The 11,170-nt window shown below is 39.5% G+C and overlaps 1 protein-coding gene across 1 annotated transcript; it reads left to right on the forward strand.

Moving 5' to 3' along the window:
- Positions 1 to 255: 255 nt before the first annotated feature.
- LOC117739520 (galactosylceramide sulfotransferase-like) lies at positions 256 to 2,258 on the forward strand. The gene is given in 5 exon segments (XM_034545970.1): positions 256 to 280; positions 1,232 to 1,631; positions 1,633 to 1,897; positions 1,899 to 1,973; positions 2,163 to 2,258. Coding segments are annotated over 5 exon segments (861 nt in total).
- The last annotated feature ends 8,912 nt before the right edge of the window (positions 2,259 to 11,170 follow it).

The raw sequence follows: 11,170 nt of genomic DNA on the forward strand, positions 1-11,170 counted from the left end.
AGGTGTCACTGTGGGTTGTCTCCTCCTCGTCAGCAGGACTCTGCTCAACAATGCAGATCAACTTCAATCAACTTCAATCCATCTGAGAAAGGCTTTTAGACAAGAGGGAAAATGTAACAGTCCCATAGAAACTTCTGAGAGTGTTGTAAAAATAGGCATAAAATAACTTATTATCTAACTTTAGCACCTTACAACCTATTGATATATTGCTGACCATTTACAGGTGTCTTTATCTATAGATAAGATATAGCCTAAATGTATAACAGAAATCTGGCTCCTGGTAATGACATGTTCAACTTAAAGAGCCAGTTATTCAATTATTGTGTAGAATATTAACATAGAATGTGCCTAAGAGATTGAATTTAATGACTCCCCGCTCCCTTATTATCTTTGATAAACTGGTTATCTTTTGACAGTATTATACACTGCTCCCTGGTTCATGTCAATTCATTTTAGCACGATCAACTAAAACTTTTATTTATACTGAACTTAGTTTGCCAACATAAAACACATTGAGTTGGCGGGTGGAGCTCCATTTTAGCTTTTTCTAATACAATAAACATGACAGAAATATGCGGGCTTTTAACGAATGCCTGCAAAAGATCATACAATTATCTCACCGCATGTTCCATATTAGTAATGTTATCACAAAGGATCGACTGTGTTTTAAATTATAAACTTTGGGTTACAAATCCAATAATACTTTATTGTGCTGGGTATTTTCTTAACTTTTTTCAAACTAATCATTTATTTATTTTGCCGCAAAATATAAAGTTGACACTAATTCTGCAAATGCAAATAAAAAGAATATTGACTGTCTCGATATTATGTTTATTGACTAACTACAAGATGTTGTGTAGTATATAGTGTATATGTTGGCATTTAAAAGTTGGACAATGAGCAGTGAAGAATAACAGTGAAAAAAATATCACTTAGCATTTAAAGATTTCACGTTCAGTAATATATTCATCACTTATGAGCCATTCTCAATTACAGTTGTCTCAATTAGGTTTACGGGCAGCATGTGTTTATTATAGTTGTGACAGTTGATGTGCTGCAGAACAAGAGCTACAGATCAATCTGTGAATTTTAATTACCATACAGTGATATTTTGAACAAAAGATAAGAAATAATCTGATAGAAGTATTAGACGCTGTATCTTTTGATCATAGCAAATATGCTATGCTTAATTATGGTGGCACTCAATTATTTCCCTGTGCTAACTTTATAGGCTTCCAGTGCCTCGCTCCTGTGCTAATATTGCAAGATCCAGCAGAGCTCTTTGAGTCACCCTTTCGTTACTTTGGTCACACGGTTCCTCTGAGCTGGAGGATACCAGGTGAGGATAAGATGGCTGAGTTCCTGGGTCATCCCAAACAGTACTTCAGCCCAGATGGATTTAACTATTTCTACCTGAAGAACCTGATGTCCTTGGACTTTGGGCAGGACAACACTCTGGATCCAGACGACCCGCATGTTGAGGGGGTCATCAAGGTCATCGCAGAGCGTTTTCACTTAGTCACGCTATTGGGGCACTTTGAGGAATTCCTCATCCTGCTTCGGGATGCTCTCTGTTGGGAGACGGACGACTTCCTCTTCCTCAAGCTCAACTCCCGTAAGGAATCCATCGTATTTAAAGGCCCTGCAGTGGAATGGCATTGACTGGAAACTGCACAAACATTTTAACGCAACCTTTTGGGAGAAGGTGGAGGTTTATGGAAGACAACGTGTGGCAGGGGATGTCGCAGAACCAAAGACCATGGATGCAGAATTGATGGAGATCTGCATTGAGGGAGGTCACTCCGTCGAGGCTGAAAGTTATCATGAGGAGGCCCTGCTGCCATTGCAGCCCATCGGGGAGAAGTCAATAGAAGGATACAATTTGAGAAAAAAAATGAAGCAAAGCACATCAGGACTTTCAATATTTGACAGGCTTGGGGGCTAACATGTGGGTCATGTGGCTGTGGGGACATGTGAGGACAACATTAACCGGTGATGAGATACTAGAGACGCAAGAGCTGAATGCATTTGAGAGTAGTAATTTCAGACTTTCACAATATGTATTCACCCCATGTTGCCACACCTGATTTTATTGCCTGACATAAAACAGTGTATTAGTTATATTACTTCTTTTGTGTATGTTTTATTGTTGTCTGGCTGAGATTCACAACAGCACACAGGTGTCCATATCATCCAGTGCAGCGCTGCAGCTTCAGACCTCTTACAGTCCGACCAGCGGCACCCAGGAAATAATCTGAGATATTGGGTAATTGTAATCCTTTTATTCATAGTTTTTCTTTTGCACTTTCTTGCACCATAATTCACTTTTAACAGGAATGTTCAAATGTCATCCAGGGTTTTCACATCAGGATCAAACTACTATTGTGTGCTTGCCCATGAACATGGCTCATTGCTAGTGTACAATGTTGAATTAGACTTTACAACCTGCTATTTGAAAAAACTATTAAAAGTATGTATCTGCTTGAATAAATATCTGACAAGCACCGCAGGAAATTACATTTTGTTGAAAAACAAGTGCTGGTGTTATCAGTCACTAATACTGCAAAATGTAATATTGTATAACGAAGACATGTTGCTTCTTATCTAAATGAGTTCATGCAAATGTTGAGCTTTAAAAAACAAGAAGACAGTAGATCTTCATAATAAAAGATTCTGAAAGAAGATTTTCACAGTTCCCCCTTGTCATTAATACATAAACACAACAAATTAACAGAAGGGTGCTATATAGGACAATAGCTGGATGATATCAACTAAGTTGGCAGTATAATGTATTTTATATGCTAAGGGCATGGAAAGCAGTAGAAATATGATTTGACTGGATCATATTGCTGAAACCATGAGACAGATATAATTAGTATTTATAAGTGGTGAATACAACCCAGAAGCTGCACCTTTTATTAAGAATGCAATATAATCAAAAGATCCCCTTTTCAACAGAGAACTACACGTTCTTTGTTGCTCTTCCTCGCCCTTTTCAAACCGTCTATGAAGCAGAAGCCTGCCAGCTGAATTTATATTGCCCTATTTCTATTATATTTAAAGCCTTGTCAGTCTTGTTTCAAGAATGATGATAATTGTATGTACAATAAAAGAATATTTTTAATCCCCCCCCCCCAGATTGCAATCCAGTACCCTTGATATACGGGGAGATGCAACACTCACAGAACAACAACACGCACTTTTCCACAAAGGGTACAGTAGATGGCACTGGAGCCCATATTTTCTGCTGCTGCTGAGTCACTCCACAGGTTCAGACCTGCTGGTGACTTATGTGATTATATGTGATTATATAACAAACACTGGCATACTCATAAACACACACATATCGGGTACATCCACAAAGAAAAGAAAAGACACGCAGAACGCTGATTCGCATGGGGAAACACGCAAAGTACTATGGACTCGTGCAGTGGGGACACTGCGAGACTGAAATGGCTGAGACGAACCAGACGAAGATACTCACGGCATTTATAACCGAGAATGAGACGCCGTTAAAATGAGCAGTGCAGATATATATAAAGAGAGACGTAAAAGACGTGAGCTACAAGAGGAGAGAAGAAGAAAGAGACACCGTCAAGGTTCCTGTATTCAAATTAGACTGAGTCACAGATGAGTTGCAACTTGTGTTAAGTAGTGAGTCGATTTCTGAAGTGAATATCCTCCAGAATAGACAGATTATATCAAGATATGTTAAGACATGTCTTGAAACAAGTTGATTTGCATTAGATATTTGTAACAATCCCATTTCGCTGCTTCAGTTCCAGGGTCCTGGCACTGTTCCTGCCGCCTCACGGCCAGACGGCCACGATTCACAGGGACCACTGAATGCAACAGGGCCATCTTGTCGTAATTAGTAACACCTGTGCCCCGTCACGTGTGCTGCGAACAAGGCCATTAGAAATGCCTCGTGTCAAACAAGGACACATTGAAATTGTCGAAACATCAGAAGCAGTGTTAGAAATGCTAAATTCAAAGATTAGTTGAAGGTCACTGCTCTAGTTTTTTTTTGTGGTTTTGTTTCAGTTTAGTTTTGTAAACGCGGTGATGGTCCCTGCATGAGTGAGAGGCTTTTAAATTATTATTTCAGAATAGATATGCAGACAGAGAAACGTCCCACACTATGAGACAGGCCGCTGAGACGATAGCACGTGTTTCCTTCTGAGAAGTAACCGTGATTCACGTCAGGGCTCACAGCCAAACTAAACCTGCATTTGTGAATTACTCTGATTTCTTACATTTTTAAGAAAAATGCCTCCTTTGAGGCTGGTCTCAGAAGGCTTCAAAATGACTCATTGACCACTTCCTTGATGAAAAGGCCCTTCTCCCACAAAATAAGTGCTTCTGCGATGACTGAGGTTATGACTTACCACTTTATTTCCGTCCAGAGACACATGAGAATGTATGTAAGCAAAATGTTTCCCTTTTGATACACAACATTTTATGAAGTTTATCCACATTCAAATCCCTTTTTAGTATAAAATGTGTGATGTGAGTGCGCAAGGATTAGTAATCCCTAGAGGTTTTTTTTTTTTTAGACTGAACATGGCTGACTAAATGATACTGAAATTGATTTCCTCATTCCCCAGCCAAAACAGATTTATTTATATCCCCAACTCATTAAACCAGAAAATCAACAAACCAGCTTACTCTGGGTTACTCTGAGTCTGTGTGTGTGTGTGTGTATCTGCGTGTGTGTGTCTGCGTGTTGATGTGGACATCTGCAACAATCTTTACTGTGACATTTCACAACACAAATCTCTAAATATTTCATTATTCTCGCTTCTTCTTTTGAGGCAAGGACTAACTTCCTCAATACTGGTGGAATTATATATCAGACCATTATGAAATGCTTGTTTTAGTAATTATTGGTCTACATTTGTAGAATATTGACTTGTTGTCTTGCATTATTTATTGTGTATGTTAGTGTATTCTACATGTGCAAATGGTGGTTATTACCACGACTACTCCTAACAACCTTTCATCCCCTTTTGGTCCAAAATATCTTTTCACAACTAAATATTCAACCAAACAACTGGTGAAGGTGGCGTTTTTGCCCCATGGATGGAGCAGGATTGCCACTTCCCTTTTCTTCTCACACGCGGCGAGAGCGGCATGAGGGCGGAAATGAAAAAGAGGCTCATCTGTTTCTTGGCGGGGCAGCTGTGCTGCTTCGCTCTCCCCTCACTCTCTTTCCTCCTGTCTCACCTGCACACCTCCGCTCTCATTTTGCCACGCTTTTTTCTTCCCTGTGTTGCTCTTTTTTGACCTAATTTGTTTTCATCTTTTTTCAGTATCTCCCTTCGCTGCCCCGGGGGTCTCCTCCTCTTTTGATCTGCTGTTCTTTATCGTTTTTCATCGTCTCGTCTTCTTTTCATCTTCCTGCTTTTTTTGAGTTACATCGCGGTCAATGGCAGGAAGGAAGCTCACACACCTTTGCTTTGTGCTCTCATTGCCAGAGCTTCCTTTCACCTCAGATTTAAATGGTTACAATCTTATCCACTGTACACTAATACACCCAACTGTTAAGTGTGCTTCTGAATGAAGTCAGACCATCTGTTTCCTTGCACTTCCAATCTTTAAGCCAATCAGCTGCAGGCTGAATATACATATGTGTAAACAGACATGAGTGGTATTGATTTTCCCATCAAACTCTTATAAAAAATGTATAAACATATTTCTGGAGATGTTAACCGATTCCTTTAATTCGTATTTGACTTATGTCATCATGACAATGAGCTACCAGCAATAATCCTGACTCGTTCAGTCGAGAGAGGATCGCCGATGTTATTCAATCCCATTTCTATAAACTCTCTCTCACTGAGTATTAAGTCCTCCACACTGCCTAAAATAGCCGTGGGATCTCCTTTGGGACCTACAGCAGAGCTTTGCTGTAATAATCTGTGTGTGTGTGTGTGTTTGTTTGTTTGCACGCACATGCTTGTCTGACTTCTAAGTGTGTGTGTGTGTGTGAGTGTGTGTGTGTGTGTGTGTGTACAACAATCCATTCCTACAAGGCCAAAGCTGTATTCAGTAGTATGGACCCACAACTTATTCCTTCATGTCTTAATGTGATGTTCAACCTGCCCGTTCCTCTTCTGTTGAGAGCCCCCAGCGCTCTACATAGTTTCAATATACAGGGATATTGTCACATATTTGGCAGAGTTAATCCTTTGTGGTAAAAAAAAAAAAATCCTAGCAGATTTGACTAACTGCAGAAGACATTTCAGAGCCGAGCAGCTTAATTATCATAGAGATTTTCTAAATGCTCACAGGTAACTTTTGAGCTGCGTGAATGTGCGTGTGTGTGTGTGCGTGTGTATAACTTGCATGGGGCAAGAAAAAAAAAGTTGCTTAATCAGCAGAGTCAGACAGCGGCAGGGACCGGAGAAAACAACCACAGCAGCAGAAAGAGAGAAAGAAAAAAATGGGACAACTATTCCAAATGGTGGGTCGAGAGAGGCAGGAAAAGGAGAGAGAGAGAGAGAGAGAGAGAGAGTAAATGCACACACACACAACAACAAAGCATTACTCTCTCTCCAAACACAGACCCTCAAAAGTGGACAGGCAGATTAACGATTAATCATGCGAGAGACAGATGCAAAGTACGGGAGAGCAAAAGTGACGAATGACCTGAGAGAGCCTCCACCCTCCACCCTTCCTCAGTTTCTTCCTGCAGAATTTGGTTCACCGGCTACATTTTGTGAGCGGAGAGACAGTCAGCCGGTCTCTCCGCCTCTCCTACTATCATTTGGGTTGGTTTGGTGTTTGGGTTAGTTTCAATTTAGTGTTTTGTTGTATCGTGCAACATTTTCACATTTCCTCCTCTCATTGTTGCTTCAAGGACACCGATGTAGCAAACATTCATCGCTTCATTGTTTCCCGTTGGTCTAATGCAGCTTCTCTTGTCTTTTAGCTGGAAACAACACACAGAGAATCAGCAGATAGCGATCTGTTCAATCGAATGGCAAGATATATACGTATGAGTTATGAATACTCATGTTCACCTACTTTGATGTTCTACATCGGGCTTACCAGGAACCATATGATCCTTTAGCACGCTTTTGTATTTTGCAGTTGTGCGTTTCTTTGGTCTATTTTCAGGTGTCGAGCTCTGCACAGCCACCATACTTTTGTATTTGTGTCACATAGATTAGTTTGTGAACTACCCTGAAAGACAAATGAGGGTACATTTAGGCTTCTGTCATAGAAACAAATGCTTTTTTTTTCTGCTGCAAGGACAAAATCAATTCAATCAGCAATTGATTATGGCGATATTCTATATATGCATGCAAATTCAACACTTTGAACAATGAATGTACATGTACATGTTACTGAACAACACTGGTCATTTATTTGTTGATGCAATTTGCCGTTTTGTTTTAAGTCTATTGTTTGTTTATTTTATGTGATATATCTTATGCTGTTTTGTTTGTATGTCTGTTATTTGGGCTTTTGTGTTATTTGAACATGTTATTTGGCCATGACTCCCTCGTAAAAGACATTTACAATGTCAATGGGAAAATAATGAATAAATAAAGGTGAAATAAAAGATACCATTTTAACTTTTAATATAAAATGATTATCACAGCACACTTTATATGTAGGAACTGAAACAAACTAAATGTAAGTGTTTTAAGTTTGAGTTTCTGTAAACTGACCTGTAAACATAATGAATGTCAGTGATTCAGCAACGTGACAGAAAGGTGGACTCAAAACCATGATATTCTCTTAAATCCCCAAATTAATCTATAATCTGGAAAACTGTTTTTTTTTTCGATTTTTGTGATATTTCCAGGATTCCACATGCAGTGGGAGACCTGAATAATCAGACTGAGAACGGAACAGCAGACAGACAGATAGAGAGAGAATAGACAGGGGTCAGTGTGGCCGCCAGCTGTTTGAGATGAATAGACCACTATATAGAACAGATGGCGAGTCAGCACACTGATACAAACACACACACACACACACACACACACACACACACAAGAACACAATTTACAAAAAGGCCGAAGAGAACACTCATATGACCAAGAAAGCGAAAACAATCTGATGGTTGTTTTTTTTAGATTCAGATGTATCCATGCACCACTGGACCCTGAACATTTGACCTGTAAAATAACAATGCCCTCGTCGGCAACGACAGATGAGAAGAATATTGAAGAAAAGAAACACGTTTACCTCTAAGCACACAACTGATTAAATCAGACAATCTGAAACTCCAACTCACACGTAAACACAAAGATGTGAGTTGATGCAAACACACTCAACCTTACATGCACTCCGATACCAACACCAACGGATGCCCTATACACACACACACACACACACACACACACACATAAACACACACACACACACACATAAACACACACACATAGTGGTCGGTGAGTTTTAGGTTGCTGAGGGTCGCCCACTGATAGCACGATATGAGTGCATTATGCAACACACTGTATTAAACCAACGACTCTCACCTTCATATATACAATTTATACGCTTCCCGTGAGTCTTCTTTATGTGTCTGGTAAATGATGAGCCTGCCTGGTAACATTTTTCTATAATATTGATATGATATTTGCATCTTGACTAATAACGCAACCTAAAATGTTTCTCTTGAAAGCTTTGTGAATCCAGGGAAGGGTTTTGCTGAGTGTGTTATGATGTCTTGTTGGCACGAGCCAGCTTCACATTCAACTGGCCAGAACAAGCAGTCCTTGACTGGATATGTTAGTTATTTAACCCATTCATCCATCATGAATATGTTCACCTTTTGCATCTTTTCCCATCTGGGATAAGGACAAACTAACCAATCCATCCAAGGTTACATTATTAAAGATTCACCTACTGACTCTTGAGCCCACCTTTCAAAATAATACTAATAGTTGGGAAATAAAAAGCACAAGGGAGCCGTGGTAGAAATGTTACACAACAATGTTTAATCCCTCGAAGAATATTGGAATGAATACTAAAATTATTTTACCTTGATATATATATATAGATAGATTTAAAGTTATTCAAAATGATATATATATATATATATATGAAAGGATACATTGTCATGCATTCATTTATATGTGCATTAATATTCATAAGTGTCCATTGCATTACATGTAAAACCATCTTTTCTTATTCAAAATCACAATTGCTCTGTAAAACATTGACATGAAGTAACCCGGTAATCCCACTAGGGATTAACAACCTTTTACACAGCAGATTATCTTCACATGTCAAAGCAGGAAAAGCACAGGTAATTATTGATATTAACAAGGGCCACATCCCATTTAGTCTTCCCAGTTTCAGGGCTCTGCTAATGGTTAACTTACTGGTCAGGCTTAATTGGGGCACAAAAGTAAAGGAGCCTTTGTTAATTACATAAATTCCACCTTGGCTTTTTTACAGACAAATCAGAAATGTCTGCTTTTAAAATGGCCCATTCATGTTTAAACCAATCCAGTCACCTATTATTATACATGTTAGATATTTGTAACTTGAAACTAAAGGGCCAGTTTGTAGGTTTTGGTGGCATCTGTCGATGAGGTTAGATTGCAACAACAAGTCTTATTTTTAAGGGATTATTCACAAAATAGAACATGTAATGTTACATTTCATTTCTGCCAATCAATCGCCCTAAATGCATTGTTCCTTTACAGGATCATCCTCTGAGTTCATACTTTTTTGTTTTGAGTGATAATTAAATGAAAGTGTCTATTCCTTTAAGAAAACTAATTCCTAACTGTTGAAGGCCCCCGCTCACTCGGGTAATTTAGCAACCCACACCAAATGGCTGTCAGGAAACGTTGCACTTTGACACATATCATTGAAAGAAAGAGGATGTTGGCTGATGTCAACACAACGTGAGTCAATAACTTGGGAGACCGTAGAGCAGCACAGAATGCAAACACACACACCCTCTGAAACACACACACTCATGAGTCACCTGCTGCCCGATGAAGCCCAGCGAGAGGGACTCTGTTTGAGGAAGAGAGTGTTCATATATTGCTCTGCGTCAACATAAATCTCAAGCAAATCTCTTTGAAGTGTTCACAGGTCACACTGAACGGCTGCTCAGCGGTGACGATGTCATCGGTGGACATGGAGTGCTTTGCTGGTGGGTCGCAAGTAACGGCACAGCAGTCACTGTACATATTCTCCTTGGCTCTTTGTGTCCTTTGTGCATTCACCTTGTTGGGGATGACGATCAACTAAATGTACGCAGTGCACGATACGTAACATCAGAACGGATTCAGGAAAATAATTGATGCGTTCACTTGATTTGAGCAAATGTCAAGTTCCGGGTGCCGATAAAAAAAAAATTGAATCCGTTTTCCCTGAAGATATGCTGAACGAGTTTGTTTTACATATTTGGAGGCCTGTGAATCGTGATCTGCTGTAGTTATTATCTGCAAAGTCACCAGTGAAATGAAGAATGCATGAAAAAGGGAAAGTCCTTTTTTACATCATTCCCCTTTCACCCAGTTCTCTGACGGCTGCAGCACCAGGAAAAAGGTCAGCCATTAGACTCAGCCGAGGCACAGTGTTTTTCAACATTGTTTTTGATTTTTTATCCACTAATTTTTTTCAAGATAAACTGATTGAATTCTCCTTGTTTCGACCCACAGTATAGCCCCTGTAATACAGAGATATGTCTGTCTACGTATTATATGATCTATAAATATATGAGATATGTCTGTAAAACAAATCATGTTCATTATAAAGTCATACGGATTACTGAAATGTGATACTATGGGAGATTCATAAATACAGAAACCTATCTTTCTGCCCCCTTTAACGTCGTTGAAGATCCATAGACATGCTGTATGCTATATATATATAGCATCCCCCTCGGGAATAAACGCACGATAATCAGCTTCTTCGCTCCACTATTTTTTGCCTAGTAACCATTTCCAGTAGCTGGAGAGTTCATTGTTCTCTTCCCGTCGGCCACAGCCAGTCAGTGACATCATTCCCCTTTCACCCAGTTCTCTGACGGCTGCAGCACAAGGTAACAGGCGGTCAACCCACGATGCATTCCCGGTCCCTTTCAAAATCTCGTATATTCAAGATGTCAGCGGGATTCTTTGAAAGGGAATATTGCTTATGGTCAGAATAGTAATGCAACTATCTGACACATTGCAGGACAACTTATTAC

The sequence above is a fragment of the Cyclopterus lumpus genome, chromosome 1 (genome assembly GCF_009769545.1).
Source record: "Cyclopterus lumpus isolate fCycLum1 chromosome 1, fCycLum1.pri, whole genome shotgun sequence".
Taxonomy (NCBI): Eukaryota; Metazoa; Chordata; class Actinopteri; order Perciformes; family Cyclopteridae; genus Cyclopterus; species Cyclopterus lumpus.